Raw genomic sequence first — 19,878 nt, forward strand, 5'->3', positions numbered from 1 at the left:
TTTTTCTGAGGCAGTTTTCAACTGAAAGTCTGAGAAATCCAAAAATTCTGAAAATTAAAAGAACAGTTGTACAGGCTGTAATGTAGAGATTTCTGAACTATCTCAAGAATAAGGTACAGGAGGGAAGACTCAGATTATTTATAAATTCTTATCCTCTCGTCTAAGCATGTTTAGGCGCACGACAGAAAAGGGGAAACATAATTCTGAGGGGCAAACTTAAAGAAGAGGGAATCTCGGGCATTGCAAAGTAGGATACCTTGCGTGCGCCTAGCAAAAAATGTGTTAAATTGGTGGAATACACTCCCCCGTCTCTCTGTCTTTATCACACTTTGCCTTTCCTTATGTTCTGTTTTCATCAGTTTTTTATCTAATTTGGTGTACTTGCTGAGACTCGAGTACAATTTTCACGTCTTGGGCTTCTTGTAATCTTAAAATCTTGAGTAGCTTTTAAGACAAATACAGTGGAACTCGGATTCAACGAGCTCGGATTCTACAAAAACTCGGATTTAACAAGAGGAGATAGATTCCCCGTTTTTTTTTTTCTTCTTTAAAATCAATGAAAAATAACCCGGATTCAAAGAGCACATAAATCAGCGAGTTTGGATTCAACGAGGTCGCTTCCAGGGTGAACAGCCCCCGCAGACGTGGCTTCACTTATTTTTCTCCCTGAACGAACTTTATCTATTCCTGGAAACCATCCATTGCGCCTGCATCATGAACTATTATTCACTTAGCCGATTACATGCGTCCAATCAGCGGCCTTCTTTCACACCAACACATACGTTGTTGGCACGCACACGTGTCTACTCTGGCGTGTGTCGGGGTCGGAAAGAGCGGCTTGCACACGTGTGACGGGGGGGGGGGGGGGGGGGGGCACCAGCGGTCCGGGCGTTGAACGTTACTGAGATTCAAACGCGTCACAGTCTCCCCCCCTTCGCACTGATCATTATTACAATGATAAGCTAGTCTTGACATAGATTACGTAATGAATTGTGCGCTGGTCTGTGGAATCAAACTTTGCCCTACGCTAGGCTAGGCTAGGCTCTACACAGCAACACAACTTTTTGGTAAATAATCGAGATGACACAGGCGTGCATTTGAACAAATCGGTCTTTTTTTTACACAGCTCATACTATGCAGGTATTTCAGGCACCACTTGTTACTTCTCTTTATACATTACTTGTTCAGTGCCTGTAATTATCTACACAAAACCTCATGTTTGCTATAACGAACACTCGGATTCAAAGAGATTTTAGGTCAGGCCCGGCGACCTCGTTAAATCTGAGTTCCACTGTATGGTGACCTCACCACTGTGGACAGATACTGATCTCAAGCACTACCAGACTATTTTTGGTACTATTTTTTTTACTTTGGATTCTTTTGTTCCAGGTCGATGCCATGCACAAAATAACAACAGAAGCACTTCATCACATTATGCCTCATGTGCCCCAGAAGTTCATTAGGATAAATCCTGATAGCAAACCAGGTAAAATGACGTGTCATGACGTGGTGGAATCAATTTTTGGGCATGTGGAGTTATTGTTGTCACCTGAAAGCTTATTCATTTGTCTTGTTTTCAATGGAAAAATACCTATCTATCTAAAAGTTAACCCTTCCAGCCCCAACCGTTTTAGTGCCTCCCTATATTATTACCTTTCGAACCCCGGAATGTGTGTAACGACTCATTAAGATTTATCAACTTAAGAGAGGGGGTTTGATCTATAACTTAATTCATGTGTTCGTAACACATTATGAATAGAAAGCTAAAGATAGAGCATTGTTTTCAGACTTGATACCGCTTCACTCTGTGGCGATTGACGCTGCCTTCAGAAAAAAAGGCATGCTTTCTAAAAAGTGATGTAGTTTCTTTGTGATGAGGTTTAGAATAGATCATAACATAATGTATAAAGGTAAATGAACGGGGCTCTCGTGGCCTAGAGGTTAAGGTGTTGGCCTCTCATTCAAAGGTCCCGGGTTCGAATCCGGGTAGCGACCGAAAAATTTTCTGCTCTAAAATTGTCTCCTTTCATCTCCTTTCCTGCTCTCTGGCAATGTTCTGTTGTCTGCTTTCATTCCCACTTTCTGCCCCAACCCCTTCACCTCCTTTGCCCCCTCCTCTGGGCTCCTGACTCTTTCTGCAGCCTTTCTACTGCTACTCCTTGGCTCCTCCTTACTGTTGTCTTTCTGCCACACCCCTGATCTTCTGGTAGGAAAGATCTACGCCTAGCCTTCTCGGACAAGGGCGAAAAATGTCGGAGGGCCCGTGTGCAAGTTGCGCACGTTAAAGATCCCTTGGTGGTCTAAAATCAATAAGAGTAGGCTTCGGACGCCACCCGGGCAAAATTCAAAATTTCCTACCAACTGAAAATATTAGGTGTGTCCCGCGCGCTCTTATGACCTTAAGCAGCTGCGAGCGCCGTAAAACACTTTACAAAAACAAACAAACGTAAATGAACCAATATTATCAAAATTTAAGTTTGATTATTAAGTTGACTGCCATTTCAAAAAATGAGCAAATTCAGTACCTCAGTACTTTTTAAAGTAAAATACACATTGAAATGTGTTTTTATATGAACATAAAAGGTGTTAGACAAAAAACAAAATTTTAATAAAAATGGCCTAACTGGCGGAAAAAATGCCTGTTTCTTCGATTTCATTATTTTGACGAGCGCCTGATTTCATCTCGATGCCTCACATCATGTATGCATAGAAGAAATAAAAGGCCAGAGCTTTCAGTGACTACTGCTGTTGTTTAAAAAAAATAGTTTCATAGCCATATCGTTGTTGTTACATACACATGAAGTGTATCTATTATCCCTCAAATGAGAATGAAATCTTTTTTTCTGTTTTAAAATTCAAGAAATTCTAATTTTTTGCCCTATTGTCCCAAACAACCTTATATTATAGTAGTGGAGTTTTATCTTAAAAGACAATATGTCCAGTTTTGGACAAAATTGAATTATCAATTCCACTTGATAATAGTTTAAAATATGTTGCACCTTCCTGCCTTAGTCTGGTATTGATATCTGCGGAAAAAGTGTTTTGAAGAAATCCAAAGCTACTGGCTGTTGAGAAGCAAAAATGTGTTTATTGGCTCTTTTGAACATTTTACGAAACTGGATGTACTGTGCTTGTAGGTGTTTCCTGTAAAGCTTAGATTTAGATTTTTGAAGACCGGGTTGGAAGAAGTTGTTTCTAAAGATTTTATTCTTATTGGTTAAATTATATCTTGCTTGTACATTATTACGTTAGATCTAGTTTTGCTGATGATTGTCAAGGTCTCATGATCAGTCACAATGAACTTCCGGAGAAAGTATGTTTTATGTAGTTATGTATAAAAACAATAGAGTCCAGCACAAACATAGTGAACTCACTCAGCTTAGAGATTTTCAGTCCCAAATTTTTTCATATTGATCTTAAATTATTGTTAAATATATATAAACGCTCACATAGCAAAAATAATTTGTACACAGTAAAAAAAATTGACCTCTGCCATCTTGCTTTTTGTCTTGTTCTGGTGTGGCCAGAGAAACTGATTCAGCTACTGAAGCGAGGGATGGAGAAAAGGCAACCGGCTTTGGTGTTTGTGAAGAACAACAAAACTTGTTACTACGTGGCCAAACTGTTGGAGGAGACAGGACTGGATTGCTTGAGACTGAGTGGGGACATGCCTGTTGAGGTGACTGTCTTTATGCTCTACTACTATTTAGCTGTTGATATTGCAGTTTTAATGTGTTTATGATGTTCTTTGTCGATTCAAGGTGCGCTCATATTGTGCAACTTGAAGCTTTGAAAAATGTACTTTGTTGTTATGCTGTACTTTTGTCTTTATGATGTATTTTTAGATTCAAGGTATGCTGTTATTGTGCAACTTGAAGCATGGCCAAATGGTTGCTTTTAAGCACAAGGGGGCTATCCCGATAAATGCTGTTATGAGAAAACCGAAGTTAAAGTTTTTGGATCCATATTCAGTCTCTTTAAAAGACAAGGAGAGTCTTCTCTATAACCAAACAAATATACACACTAATGAAACCAAACTTCTCCTATAGGTTGGGCAAAGCCCACTTTTGGTGTAAATCAAGATTTCTGTAACGGAGTGGCTACTCGCCTGATGTCGGGTGACTAGCGTCAGGCTACTCACCCGATCTAGGATTTCTGCGCATGTTCCGGGCGAACAAATTCGGTCAATTAGCCTCGCCTGGCCTGCGGCTTCTGGCCCTTGGGGATTTCTGGGATGTTCCGTGTTCTGGCCCATGGGGATTTCTGCGCATGCTCCTTTAAAATTCATGTGATCAATCACGCAAGATTCACTCCTTGTCCTCCAAGTCAAGAGTCGGATCGGTCAACATGGCAGCTGAATATGGGACTGGCCATAATGTGTACAATAATGACTGTATTGCACCGGGTCAGCTTGTGAACCGACGCAGGGAGAGAACGACAGGAATCAATAATTCTAATAACAAACCTCCTTTTCTCTCTCTTTCTCGTTCTCACACACTCTCTCTCTCTTTTCCTCCCCCCCCCCCCCCCCCCCTCCTCCTTTCTGTCTTTCTCTCTCTGCCCGAAGACAAAATTTATCACTTTCAACTCAATGCTGGAACGTTTGTTTACACTCGTATCCCGGGCCGTCACGCGCTAAGAAGACGAGGTAGATCTAGCGCCCATGTCTCGTTCAGACGCGAGATAGGGCAATTGAAACATCTTGGTAGTAGACAATCTTTAATAACATCACGGCGCTGCATTTCTATAGTTAGTAACTTTGTCACTGGCATTCTGATGAATGATAATAATTAAATAATAAAGGGTGATAGATCAAGGGGATCTACAACAGTGCAGTCAACTTGCGAGGGAAACCTCGGAAGACGACAAAATTAGACGGCGGAAAAACATCATCTATGATCTATTTTGGGCCAATCACAGAGGTGTGATAGGTGCTCTCAACAGCTTCACGTCGCTCGTAAGGCCACGAGGCCGTGTTTACGCTACCTAATAATACGGGGTGCCCAGTACGGATGGGATTGCCAGACTCGGTCACCTAAAAAGCAAACTCAGTTTCAGGCGATCAAGTCGGGCGATCGGCCTGATCCAGCCATAGTGAGCACCACGTATAAGACTAAGACTAGATCTAGGTGACCGACTCCGGATGGGCAAAAATGCTTGCCACCCGAGGTCGCAGAAATCCTCACGGGCCAGTAGCGTCAGGCTACTGACGCTAGCCACCTGACATCAGGCGAGTAGCCTGGCGCTAGTCACCCGACATCGGGCCAGTAGCACCAGCCTTTCTGGAAACTCCCGAAATCTGGGTTAGCCCGCTTGTCCTTAAAAGCGACCAAATGTTCTTTGTAGATGAGTGCGCTGTATCCGAAGTACTAAGACTTTCCTTCAGTGATCTTCTGAAGAATAGTTATGAATGAATAAGTGTGCTGCTGTCCTAGGAAAGAGGCAAAGATTGGGCTGACAAGAGATGAGAATCAGCTCCTTAAATGATGATTTGTTATCTTTTCCAAAACATATGTGACAGTTATTCTTTTTTTTTTCGATTTTTTCCAGGCGAGGAATGGAGTCTTGGAGAAATTCATGGAAGGATACTCCGATGTATTGATAGCTACAGATGTTGCGTCTAGAGGCTTGGACACTGTCAATGTAAGTTAACATCGTCAGACACAGTCATGGCTATCATGCAAAGGTGTACTTTCATACTCTACCAAGGCAAATTTGAATCAATGGCTTCCAAGACATTTACTGTCTTTTTTCTGATGAACACCTGCTTCATTTGTGCTGTATTCATAGAGGTATCAGACTTCTTTTTAGTTTTGTGTATACGGTAGTCTCCTCCTAAATGCATGTCATACAAAAGCACGCTCCGCTCAAACGCACGCTTTTGTCATATGACGGGTTTTTTACTACATAATTTGGACATACAAACGCACGGTCATTCCCTTTAAACCCACACTCCAATCTGCGAAACACGCCAACAGGTAAAGCTTGACAAGAGGAAATGTTTGCTGCAGCCTACACAGCTTTCGTAAGATAAGTCTAAAAACCGGATATGAGACTGCCCTTCACACCAAACAAAGAGAAGAGAGAGTGTCGGACTTCATTTTCACACCTAACAATCCACAGACACATACATAGGTCTAGGACTGGTCGGTGAAATGTTTGGGTGGAGGGAGGGGGTGTAGGGGGACTGAAATTGTTTTGATTTGATTGGTCATTGGATGCATCTTTGAGAGAAGATTTCTGACTGCATGTAATATTTAGCTAAGCCTATGACGCACTACACGCATGAATGCTGTAAAACACTAGAAAGGCCTCTATAGGATTAAAGACTAGTCAAGTCCGCCTAATCAGCAGCACTCGAAGAACTCATAACGTACTTGTTCAACAAATCACAAGAAAATTTTCTCTGAATGTAGAGATTTCTGATTCTGATGTCGTCCATGAATTTACGGTTGGGGATGGTCGCTTGGAAAGCCACATGGCTGCGCCGCCGTCTCTATTTACTATCACTGACGGTTTCTTCTTCTAAAGACTATCTGTTCCCGACATTTTATTGTGCTTATCATTACATTGAGCCTGTCTTTTTGCCCCCCCCCCCCCCCCCCCCCCCCCTGCCTTTCAACGCCTTTGTATTCTTATCGCAGTCGGGGAATCCTTCACAAAACAGTCACGTGTCGGTATATTATCTGCCAAAGTGACCCCTACCCCTAAGGGAGGACACTAGAATATCAAGGCAATTAGATGACTGCGTCCCTCCCTCCCTTTGCACTGGTTCATGTAAACGCATGCTCCGTGTAAACACACGCTATAGAGCCCTCCCAAGCCCTGCTGTGCGTTTAGGCGGAGACTACTGTACCTGCAAGTTATTAGACACAGTGGAGTCCACTCAAGCAGAAATCTGTGGGACTGCTATATTTTCTTCAGTTTACCCAGGTTTCACCTTTTAAGAGATGTTATTCAAATCTAGAAGAAAAATAATCAGGAATTTGAATTTTATATTCTTTCAGCGTTTTTGGATTAAAATTAATCATGTTTGGTATCAGCGAACTCCACTGTCAACGGCAATTACAGTGGAAACCTGATATAACAGGGATGGTGGGACCAGAGAAAAAGTCCTGTCATATCAGATCCGTGTTAAATCAGAAATGCAAGTGAGGTGAGCATTTGTGGACAAATCCAGCTGTATTTATTCATGGGTAGTTTCCCTTGCCACTTCGCAGCCCTCTCTTGTGGCAGGCCTGCGCATGATGACACATTACGAGTGCGTGTAGCTAGGCTTAGGGCTAGATCGAAGTCTGCAGCTCACCATGCCCTCTCTCGCTTCACCTGCTGCATGTGCTTGCAGTGGCGTGGCTTGCATGGGCTCTCTCTCTCTCTCTCTCTCTCTCTCTCTCTCTCTCTCTCTCTCTCTCTCTCTCTGTCTCTCTCTCTCTCTCTCTTTCTCTCTCTCTCTCTCTCTCTCTCTCTCTCTCTCTCTCTCTCTCTTTTTACACATTGTTAACGAGCCTTTGTCCCTGCTATAACCGACGGTGAGGCCCTGTTATTGCCCATAACTTTTAATAGAGACAAAGAGTAGGAAAAAACGGGGGTTTAAAAAATCCCTGTTATTACCGGTTCCCCGGGCCTGTTATATATATATTGATTTCCACTGTACTGAAAGAGTGTGAGTGAAGAGGTGGAAAAGAAGTTTGATGGTTTCTTTCTGACACCACAACTTGCTTCAAAGTCTAGTGGTTGGACAACAGTAGCAGTCCTTCTTTTTATGGCTTATTACATAGTGATGATAGTTGGTTTGATTCCTTGTTCCTCAAAACAGATGACTGTTGTCCTTTAGCCTTTGGAAAGATTCTCTTCCATGTTTTCCAGAGTTAATTCAATCTTCTGTTAATTATGGACGAGGCAGAAATATATATAATGGGAATGATAATCATAATTAATGATAGGCTTGACCTCCAAGCAAGCTCTATACCATCCACTAGGGGCTGAAACAGTAAATTGGATTGAACCGACAAGCCAAGGAACATGTGAATTAGAGCCATTTAGAGATAGCAGCATTTTGCCATCTGTTTTTGTTCTCTACCATGGTCAATGAGTTTTCCCATGTTTTGTGCCTCACCCTGTCAGATACATTATAATACATGTGTATGAGGAATGGTACCATGCCGAAAACAATGTTTAATATCTTGCGCACTTTCCTATTGTTGTGGTACACCCTTCTATTCTATAGATCTGCGGCATCGACTAAGTGTATTTCATCTTTCCATCAGGATGCAAGCATGTCAATTTATTGAAACAGGTAGACTTGTGACTGAATAGTATTTTGTCTAGTGAAATTTCAACTTGTTTGCTGAGTTTCTTGCAGCTAACTCCAAAATTCAGTCCCAACCACGTTTATCTTTTGACTTGAATGTGAAGACGTGAAGAATTATGGTTTTGTCTCCCCTGCAGGTCTGTCATGTGATCAACTATGACTTCCCCCAGTTCATGTCCGACTACATCCACCGTGTGGGCAGAGTGGGACGTATAGGTACGGCGCGGAACGCACATGTCACCTCGTTCGTTGCTCACAAGTGGGATGTTGATTTGGTTTGGAAAATTGAGGTAAAAGTAACCGGCCTACCCATAGATTCATTTGTAGGTTGTATTCTTCGATTCTTCAATAAGGGCAACTGATTTTTACGTATGTGACTTTTTTCCTACCTTATACTTAATAGGGCCTCTTGCCTTCAGGTAGGTAGCATAAACACGGCCTCGCGGGCACTCACGGCCTTCCGAGCGCGTGGTTTTGGTGAAATTGGGGTTTAATTCAGATGGCTGTTTCTTTGCTCTTTCGCTATAATACTCCACATGCTGAACACCTTGTAAAAGTTCAGCCTTTCCTCATTACAATGGTATAAGTTGTTTGTATGTCCGATTTTTAGGAGCTGGAAAATTGCCGTGGAAAGCGAAGCCCCTCGCTGTCGGAATGCGTGGTCAGCCAGTTCAAAAATTGACACGCGTGCATTCAAATGCTTCACGGAAGGATTGATGATTAAAACCGCCTTTTCATTGGCGGAGAACTGTAGAGCTTTGAAAGGGCTTTCCTGTGGTATACTTTTGGCCTTTGGTGTTAAATAGAAAGCCTTTAACTCACCGAGCACCATGGCCCGATTTGCCTCCAAGCCCCAGGGGACCACCCATTTCCCCCACTTTTTGAAAATATATAAATAACAAAGTGGCTAGCCTAGACTGCCAGTCTAGCCGTACTTAGATTTAGGTTTGGCCCTATCGACTCAAGCCTGTTAAGTACACAGGTCTCATTAGATCTAGATCTAGCAACTATTCAGGTTCAAATACATGCAAGCCAGTAAGGCACCTTTTGGTTTTGTCTGAAATACAAATAATTTAGGCATAGCAAACTAAAAATTTCATTTACAATTATCAGCCATCAATATTAAGTACGGCTTAAATTTATATTTACAATTCAGTAGGCCTATTTTTTTTTAATGGTCAATCTAGCCATCATATTTAGAATAAGTACGGCTAGCCTCTTCCTATAAATAATTGAAATGAAAGGCTATTTCTTTGAAATTTTTGGTGCTATTTAATAAGATATGGGTTCAACAGACACAAAAAACACATTTTGTGGAGAATGAATGACAAAAAAATGTATGGGACAGAAAGTTGGGACAAATTTTCCCCAGAAAAAAAAATTTGAAAAAAAAAGGAAGTGATGTGACAAAGCAAGCAGAAATCAAATAAACTGACACAAAATGGTTGTGGCAGTGTTTGTTTGTGTGTCGGAGAACGAAGTATTAGTGTGAAGAGTGAAGTGGCATAAAAATGTAAGTGACAATTAATTTTGAAAAAGGAAAAAAATATAGTCAAGATCTAGATTTACCTCAGTGACAGGCTGAGAAGTGTTTTCATTGTCAGTGCTGCTAGTGCTAGGACTAGATCTGTCTATAGATGTCCCAGGACTTAGTACATTATATATATATCTTCTCTACTTTGAGGGCTGATTTGAACTAGAGTTTAGTACTGGGGCTAGATCTATCATCATCCCCAGCCGGACTAGGCTACTTACTCGCTGACGAGTCAGATTCACGATTGAAAGATGATGTTGGTCTAGATCTAGGTCTAAATCTAGGTCTAATGTCATTTTATCAGTCATCTTCATCACTGCTAGGCGAATTCACATTTTGATTTATGAAGTTATCTATAGTGGAACTCGGATTCAACGAGGTCGCCGGGCCTGACCTAAAATTTCGTTGAATCCGAGTGTTCGTTATAGCAAACATGAGGTTTTGTGTAGATAATTACGGGCACTAAGCAAGTAATGTATTAAAAGAGAAGTCACAAGCAGTGCCTGAAATGCCTGCATATTATGAGCTGTGTAAACAAACAAAAAAGACCGATTCGTTCAAATACACACGCCTGTGTCATCTCGATTGTTTACCAAAAGTTAAGTTGCTGTGTAGAGCCTAGCATACGGCAACTTTTGATTCCATAGACCAGCGTACAATTCATTACGTAGATCTACGTCAAGACTAGCTTATTGTAATAATGATCAGTTGCCGAGGGGAAAAAAAGACTGTGACACGTTTGTATCTGCGACGTTCCACTTCCCATCTGACCCCGACACACGCCAGAGTAGACACGTGCACGTGCCAACAACGCATGTGTTGGTATGAAAAAAGGCCGCTGATTGGTCGCATGCAATCAGCTAAGTGAATAATGGTTCACGATGCAGGTGCAATGGATGGTTTCCGGGAATAGATAAAGTTCGTTCAGGGAGAAAAATTAGCGAAGCCTCGTCTACAGGGACTGTTCACCCTGGAAGCGACCTCGTTGAATCCGAGCTCGCTGATTTAAGTGCTCGTTGAATCTGGGTTATTTTTATTGATTTTAAAGAAGAAAAAAAACGGGGAATCTATCTCATCTCGTTGAATCCGAGTTCCACTGTATCTGATACTTCACCTGTCACTTAAATCTTCACCAAATTATCAAGAGTTTCAATAAACTTCGACACAACTCGCCGTGCCATGCTTCGCATATGAGAAACAACAACGAACTGCGTAGAAGTTCCTTACTTTCAGTTGTTCTGTCCGTTGGACAATTAACTAACCCGCTTATTCGCACTAAAAGTGGTGAATATACACAAACCACAAAGAACTAGCTTGTCGATATCCTGTTTAAACCACTGGGGCTATTTGCAAGCATTTTTAAACTGCTGGGTTTACTTTATAGTCAATTATAGTTGAACCCGCGTACGCTGCGGTCGCGATTCGCGACACGAATTTTACCTGATCGCGCATGCTGCGGGAGCGGTGCTCGGGGAGTTAAAATTACCGTCATAGTTTTCAAAGATCATTTTTTGCTCGAAATATGTAAAATACGGGCTCAAAAAAGGACAGATCAGTTCATTTTCTATTAGAATAAAGTCATCGGCTTAGAATTATTTTGCATCAATCCTTCCGCGAAACTCGGAAAGCATGTGACCCCCCACACGGGAAGCACTCAGTACACTGCAGTATGGAACCGACTCGCTCACTACGGGGGCCGGTGCGGGGCCGGCCAGGTCAGTGATCAGTGTTTTTTGTCGAAATTACAATAAATCATTGTGTTTGAGGCAATAAAATACTATTACTAATTTGTAACGATCTCACAGTCTTGAAAAAAAATTAGGCTACATTCTATGTTGTTATAGTGATTGTACTCTGTTAATTTGGAGATGTTTGGTGCACTTGGTACTCTTTTATTTTCTGTCAAACATGGGGTTGCAGCCAGTTAGTGACTTAAGCAAACTTGATAATATTTAAAACAGCTACCATTTTCTTTAAAATTGACTGAGAGGTTAAAGAATGGTATCAAAAATCTCAGGAGATATAGGCCTTTCATATTTATGGAACAGATAAATTTGGCATACAGCTACTTTGAAAATTTAGTTTCTGGTACCTACTTCAGGCAGCCACATTCCGACTTCGAAGGTACTTTGTATGTTTTTATTTTATACTGACTAGGGTATTTTCAGTTTCGATAGGAATTTAACTTTAAATTTTACCAGGGTGGCGGCCAACACATACTCCTTATCAATTTTAGGACCACCAAGGGATCTTTAAGGCGTGCAACTTGCACACGGGACCACCGATTTTTTTTCGCCGTTATCCAAGAAAGCTAGGTGCTCGATCTTACCTACTCTAAGATCAGGGGAGTCGCAAATATGGCAATAGACACCTGTAATAAGGAGTCAAGAGTATAGAATGGGGAGGGGGGGGGCACTTAGCAGGAAAGAAGGTGAATGAAAATCGTTTTTCTGACCTGTGCATGGGAAGATGCTTTACTTTGAAGTCTACTTTATCCAGCATTACTACTCAGATGTGGTCTCTACTCTCAGGCATTGTTTCTTATTTGAGACTTTGTATGTCATTTCACAGAAACCTTCCTGCCTTTATTTCTTTGAGTGTTTGGGTCATAACACCTTATATAGTGCAAACAAAGTCAAAGATCTTTTTCAGTTTGTAAAGTAGGGCCTAAATGTTAATTAATTTTTTTTAACTTTCTTTTTTTTTGGGGGGGGGCTTGACCTGAAATATAATTCAAGTAGGCCTACATCTTTGAAATCTGCATCATAAAGACTTATAGAATACAATCGAACCTGCTCTAATGGCTATTTTATAGTACAAGACAATCACCTGTATTAACGGCTATCTCCCATTTCCTGCCTTGAGTACATTATACAGTAGTCTCCGCATTAACGCACGGTGCTCGGGAGAGCTCCCTAGCGTGTGTTTATACGGAGCGTGCGTTTACCTGAACCTTTGCAAAGGGAGGAAGGGACGCAGTCATCTCTTTGCCTTGATACTGTAGTGACCTCCTTTTGGGGCGGGGGTCACTTTGGGCCGATTATGTGACGACACGTGATGATTTTGTGAAGGGTTCTCCGATTGTAGGTAGGAATACCAAGGTGTTGAATGGGTGTGTGTGTGGGGGGGTAAGAAATACAGACTCAATGTAATGATAAAATGTCAGGAGCAGATAGCGTAAGAGGAAACTGTTGGTGATAGTCATAGAGACGACGGCCCAGCCACGTGGCTTTCCAAGCAACCACCCCCAACCGTAAATTCATGGACAAGCATTCACGCGTGTTGTGCATCATAGGCCTAGGTCTAACTAAACGTTACAATCATTACATGCAGTCACCCAAACGACAGTCAGAACCTTCTCTCAAAGCAAGATACATTTCCAGTGACCAATCAAATACAGTGGAATCCACTTATAACGAGTCCTGAAATAAGGAGAAGTCTGTTATAAAGACACTATTCTAAAACCCCGTTTTTTTCCCTTCTTTGTCTTTGTAAATAAAATACTGATATACCGCAATCAGACAAACACATGAGTCGGTTTTATAGCAGAATATAGCTGCTGCTGTACACAGCCCATAGGCCATTTATTCATATAATATATATATATATATATATATATGCAAAACCTCGCCAGTTGAGAAATTTGTTGGTTATCTTGCGAAACAAAGAATGGGAGAGCCCATGTGTGCCAACAATAAAGGCCGGATCGAATGAGTAGGGAGGGTCTGGAATGCACAGACAAGCAGAACGCATCGTGTGATAGGCCAGCCTGGTCTAGATTATCTAACCCTACCATGCCTCTCACTTCTCCGATGCGGGGATGGAGAGGTCTAGTGCTGTACTGTGATGGACTGAGCGAATGTGTGACAAGGGCTGGGTGTGGTATGTTCCCATTGTGCGCAAGCAGATGGAACGCACCACAAGGTGTGGTAGGGTGGGGGACAACAGAGCGGGCGAGTTAGCCTAAAACCAGAGCCATTTCTTTCTTATCGCCAAGGCCAAGCTGTCAACATCGCTAGGGCTAGAGAAGAAACCTGATTCGACTTTTGATCAAGTAAGACTTAAACTACGTAAAGGTAATGTTGAACCAAATCGTCATCAGGGGAGATTACAAAAAGAAATAAACCGAAAACCAGACTCATACATTAGGCCTACTTTACTATTTCCCTTGAATTTATTACTGGGTTCCTTATAACGAGAATCTTGCTATAACGGACATTTGGCACCGGTCCCCTTCCTCTCGTTATAACAGGATTCCACTGTAACATTTCAGTCCCCCAACCCCCAAACATTTCACCGACCAGTCCTAGACCTGTGTACTATCTGTGGAAAGTTGAGTGTGAAAACGCTGTCCATCACTCTCTTTGTTCGGCGTGAGGGGCTGTCTCACCAAATACAGTGGAGTCCACTTATAACGAGTCCTGAAGTAACGAGGAGTCTGTTATAAAGACATTATTCTAATACCCAGTTTTTTTCCTTCTTTATCTTTGTAAATAAAATACTGCTCTAGCTCAATAAGATAAACGCGCGAGTCGGTTATAGCGGAATATTGCTGCTGCTGTACACGGTGCATAGGCTGTTTATACCTGATGAAAACCTCGCCAGTTGAGAAACTTGGTGATCAAGCGAAACAAAGAATGGGAGAGCCCATGTGTGCCAACGATGAAGTCCGGAGCGAATGAGTGGGGAGGGAGTGGCATGCGCACACAAGCAGTTGTGAAGCAGAACACATTGCCTGATACTGATTGTCGAGATTATCTAGGCCTGTCATGCCTCTCACTTCTCCGATGCGGGGATGGAGAGGTCACAGTGCTGTGATGGATCATGGAACGAATGTGTGACGTGCGCAAGCAGACGCCGAAACGCACCACAGGGTGTGGTGGGGTGGGGGAAAACACAGCGAGCGAGTTAGCCTAGAGAACTTTCGTTCTGATAGCCAACGCCCAGCTGCCAACATCGCTAACGCTAGAGAAAGAAACCTGATTCAATTTTTGATCAGGTAAGACCTAGAAGTCATGTTGAACAAAGCCATCATCAGAGGAGATAACAAAAAGAAATAAACAGAACACCTAACTCATAGATTAGGCCTACTTTATTATTTCCTTTGTATTTATTACTGGATCCCTTACAATTACAACGAGAATCCTGCTATAACGGAAATTTCGTACCGTCCAATCCCTCTCGTTTTAACAGGATTCCACTGTATCATGCTGTCTAGGCGTGTCTTATGCAAGCCGTGCAGATTTCCCTTTGTTCAGCTTAACCTGTCGGTGTGTTTCATGGATCGGAGCGTGCGTTTAGAGGGAGTGACCGTGTATTTGTATGTCTAAATTATGTAGTAAAAATCCCGTCAGATGACGAAAGTATGCGTTTGAGCAGAGCATGTTTTTGTATAGCGTGCGTTTAGGCGGAGACTACTGTAATGACACCATATTAGATTGTAAGATACAATGCAAACAACACTCTGTGACACTGACACAGCAAGTCCACCATTTCTTTTGACTTTGATCTCCAGATTTCTGCAAGGAAGATGAAAGGGCTGAGTGATGTGAATGCCAACATCAAGCGAGAGCTGGACAAGTTGAAAATGCACAAAGACACCTTTGAAATGAATCTTATTTGATCTTATGATTCTGGGAAATCTATGTTTGTAAATAAATTATTTGAAAATACTTAGTTAATATATGTTTTTTTGTGTGTTTTAGTTTTCGTAGAAGTTTCACAGTGTTTACAATACAAATTGGTCAATATGAGTGAGTTTTTTTAAGTACCGGCATAAGTGCCGAAGATTAGAGGTGTGTTACCATGTCAAGATCAATACAATACAAAGAAAAGGAAAAGAGATAGATAAAAAAGACAATGGATGTTTGAGTTTGAAAATAAGTGTTAAGAAAGACAGCAGCAGTAAGGGAAGGAGCCAGGAGCAGCATAAAAATAGGGGGGGGGGGGGGGGGGGGAGATAAAGTGGAGATGTAAGCAGATGATAGAACATGTTTAGCCCTAAAAATCCTGAGGGTTTTTTTTTCATACCTCCCTAGAATCCTGAATTAAAATTAAAATAGAGATAATAGAAAAAAATCAGGTTGTTTCATTGTTTTGCTTAGGGGCTGTTCAAATATAATCTTACAGTAGCCTACTTACACCTTTTTTGGGACTTTTTGACACCCCCCCCCCCCCCCTTACACTTTTCTTACATTTGCCTCCTCTCCATTCCCCCCCCCCCCCCCCCAACCGTAATATTACATTGTTCGCTTATAATGATAAAAATAATATGATATATTTTATATCGCGCAAATCTGTGAAACAATCATTGTTCTATGTGCATTGCATAATATTCGTGAAAAACATGCATACACATCATACATGCACATAATAATATAATATGCACTAAAGAATAATAGGTGTCACAACATGGTGGGATCAGGCACTCGTCAGTTTTGAGGCATACAGAGTTATTGATTTCATCTTAACCCTCTAGTGCCCACAGTGCCATATCTGGCACATGTCAAATAGCCAGCTTCAGGGGAAACAGTAATTAATTTTTGTTATGTTCGGTAATTTCATGAGGTAGGTAACTGGAGAATCATCCTCTGAGTGCCCTTGGGTGATTTTTTTCTGTAATAATTTCCCCTTTCAACTTCCTGTTTTTTACCACCACTTGTGCTTGAAACAGACAACCGCACCCACTCTTCTTCAGTCTATCACCATCAACCGTCAGGTACATAATTTTGCCAAATTTTCCTAATACAAATTTTCCTAATATATGTTTTGAAACAAAGTAGATTTAGATATTATCACCATCAAATTCCATGTTCAACATTTACATTTTGATTTATGGGGGTGTTTTTAGGTATGGTCTAAATATGGCACACTGGGCAGCCCTGGACGTTTTTGTGTGCCAGATGTGGAACATTGGGCATTTGAGTCCTGATTTTTATCACATAGCCCTGTTTCAATGTAAAATGTCAAAAAGTTCAAGTTGACTGGAAAAATAAAAAAGCAGATTGACTTCATTTCAGTGTAAATACATACAGTAAGCAGCCTTTAGACTGTATGTAAGGGTTCATAAAGTTATTTTACTCTATACAAGTGTATTTGTACAAGCTGTGAAACACGCACTACCGGTACTTAATTTTTTTCTTGAAGCGATTGCAATTTGTCAGCAATGAGACTCATGATGAGAGCACAAGCAATGATCGTGTAAGGAAACTCCGTCCGTGGCTCAATGATCTAGAATCCAATTTCAAAAAGATTATTCCGTCTAAGCATCAGTTTGTTCATGAATTAATTATGGTATCTTTCAAAGGTCGGTGTAATCTGAAACAATACATTCGGAAAATACCCCACAAATGGGGTTTCAAATTGTGGGCTTGTTGCGGAAGTGAAGGCACTCTGCATGACTTTGATGTGTATCAAGGTTCAAATGGAGCTCATACTCGTAGATCTGAACTAGGCATGGGAGGTGACATTGTCATGGACATGGTGAAGAACTTGAAGGATGGAAAGAATTGCAAAATTTTTGTCGACAACCACCTTTCGAGCGTAAACATGGTGAAACAGTTGAAGGAGAAAGGACTACAATAAGTGGGAACCGTCCGTGAAAACCTCTTGAAAGGTTGAAGGCAGAGTCTAGTGGATGCTGACTCCAATATCGTCGTCGTTCGATGGTACGACAGCAAAAAAGTGGATGTCATTTCGTCATATGTTGGACCAGAATCTGTTGAGAATGTTACCAGGTGGGACAAAAGACTGAATGAAAACACTGCAGTGAATTGCTCTGCTGTAATTCGCACGTACAACAAACACATGGGAGAGGTAGATTTACTTCATTGTCTCACCGCTCTCTACAAAGCAAAAGACTCGAAATTGGTACATTTATTTGTTCTACGACACAATCAACATGGTGGTAGTCACCAGTTGGTTGGGATATCGTCGTCACTGCAGGATGCTTCAGCAGTCCCCAGTCAAGCTATGTGACTTCCATCAGTCGATTGCTGACAGTCAGGTTACCGTCGACAGGTTGCCAGGACGATCTGTAGCTGGGAGTCCTTAGTTTCTCTTACACTCTAGCACTCAAGAGAAGTTCCCAACTGTTGACTCACAGCTCGATCGCATGGATCGTCTTCCTCTCCACGCCGACAGACACCAATGCAAACGCCCCAGATGTGACTCAAAGACCTAAAACATGATAAATTTGTTCAACGCTACCCAGTGTGACATATCTGGCACATAATACCCAAATGCCCAATGTGCCATTTATGGCACGGTCTGTAACTTTTTAAATACAAGTTTTAGATGAAAGAAACTTTCAAATTTGGTTATTGTACTTCCTTTTGAACATGTTCTGTGAATATGAAATTTTTCTGTCAATGATTTCTATACCTGGGCACTAGAGGGTTAAAGCCTGTCCATTTGCCTTCCTTTTGATGAAAACGATATTCATCTATGCTAAATAGAAGTCAAAATATTTGCAATTGAAGGAGGTGTGGGTCACCTGATGTCAGAGTTAAATTTAGTGAGAAAACGGCCGCCAAAGTTAGATTACTTCAATAGCTTGAGAGCCTTTAAAACTGAAAAATAACATATTTTGTGCATTTAATGAACGTTTTTCAGTAAATTTCGCATGGAAATGTGTTATTATATGGACGTAAATGGTGTTAAGCGAAAAAACAAAAATTCAATAAAAGTTCCCAAACCTGCGGAAAAAATGCCAGTTTTTTCACTTTCATTATTTTGACGAGCGCCTGATTTCACCACGGTGCCTCACAAGAGTAAATCATTCAAGCAAAATGTTGCATACACTCTTTATTACTAATAAGGAAAAAAATGAAACTCATGTCAATGACAAAAGGGCCTTGATTACAAATAAAAACAAGTTACAGTAGAATTCTGATAAAGTCAACACCCCGTACAGAAAAAAATGTTGACTTTGAGCAAGGTTGACTTTATCCATTGTAGGCCTACTACATGTACTGGCCATTGAAAATTGAAGATGACTCCTACAAAATTACAAAGTAGCCTACCTGGTAATAAACAAGATGTAATCTCAATTTCAGGGAGGATAATAATTCTGAAGTTGTCACCAAAACAAGAGATAATGAAAGAACAAAGTAATTTGAGGTGCGTACACCACTAGCTCAGGCGAAATATCTCTTCTTAAATGAATTCATCTTGGGATTTAGCCCCAAATTGCTGACTTCACGCAAGCTTAACACTCAAGCTTTTGACCGTATCAGAAACACAATTAGATCTACTGAAAATTACACAAAGAAGGTAAAAAACGGGACCACAGTGAGGTGTTGACTGACTGTAAGCAAGAGTTGACTTTAAAAGCAAGTTGACTATCAGGATTCCACTGTATCTGTTACATGTATTTCTGATCATTATGCTGAAAACAAATAGTGAAATTAGATAGAGATATATATATATAGAGAGAGAGATATATATATATATATATGGAGAGAGATATATATATAGAGAGAGAGATATATATATATAGACTATAGTTATCATCAACAAAGGCAGTGTTCTTCAGTATGTCAAAAATATTTTTTCACCTCACAAAAGTGTAATATTACATCAGTTCAAGACCCCCCCCCCCCTCCCCCTTTCTTACAGGAGCCAAACCCCCCACCTCCCAGGTGTAAGATTATATTTGAACAGCCCCTTACTGTAGCAGATGCAAGTGAGCAGCTGTGAGGGGTTATCCGTAGCACTTCTTCCAGTTCCAGCTCCAGTTTCTTCCTGTCGAAATTTCGCTGACTCAGGATGCAACTTCCACAGTGACATTGTCAGATTTTACTGAAATTTGGACGTGTCCAGCGGCAATAGAAATTTTCCACTTTGTTTTTATTGAAACTGTGCCCTTGTTCACCTGACTTAGTGAGCGAAATTTTGCACATCACTCACCATGTAGGCTACCAAATTAACTTGTTTTGTAATATGTAACTTAAATTCCGCCGAAATTATGAAATCGTCTAAATTGTGTTTAGATCAACATATTTTTTTATTCGCGATTATAGAACGAAAAAAC

General features: G+C 41.1%; 1 protein-coding gene across 1 annotated transcript in view; it reads left to right on the top strand.

The window, feature by feature from the left end:
* The window catches only part of LOC101846328 (probable ATP-dependent RNA helicase DDX28), a 36,436-nt gene extending 20,913 nt beyond the window's left edge, over nucleotides 1-15,523 (top strand). The window contains exons 11-15 of the mRNA XM_005090750.2: nucleotides 1,390-1,486; nucleotides 3,528-3,679; nucleotides 5,551-5,643; nucleotides 8,449-8,601; nucleotides 15,361-15,523. Of these exons, the coding sequence (XP_005090807.1) occupies nucleotides 1,390-1,486; nucleotides 3,528-3,679; nucleotides 5,551-5,643; nucleotides 8,449-8,601; nucleotides 15,361-15,468 (603 nt within the window). The 3' untranslated portion in view covers nucleotides 15,469-15,523. The remainder of the gene's footprint in view (nucleotides 1-1,389; nucleotides 1,487-3,527; nucleotides 3,680-5,550; nucleotides 5,644-8,448; nucleotides 8,602-15,360) is intronic.
* The last annotated feature ends 4,355 nt before the right edge of the window (nucleotides 15,524-19,878 follow it).

This window comes from Aplysia californica, unplaced genomic scaffold (assembly GCF_000002075.1).
Source record: "Aplysia californica isolate F4 #8 unplaced genomic scaffold, AplCal3.0 scaffold00021, whole genome shotgun sequence".
NCBI lineage: Eukaryota > Metazoa > Mollusca > Gastropoda > Aplysiida > Aplysiidae > Aplysia > Aplysia californica.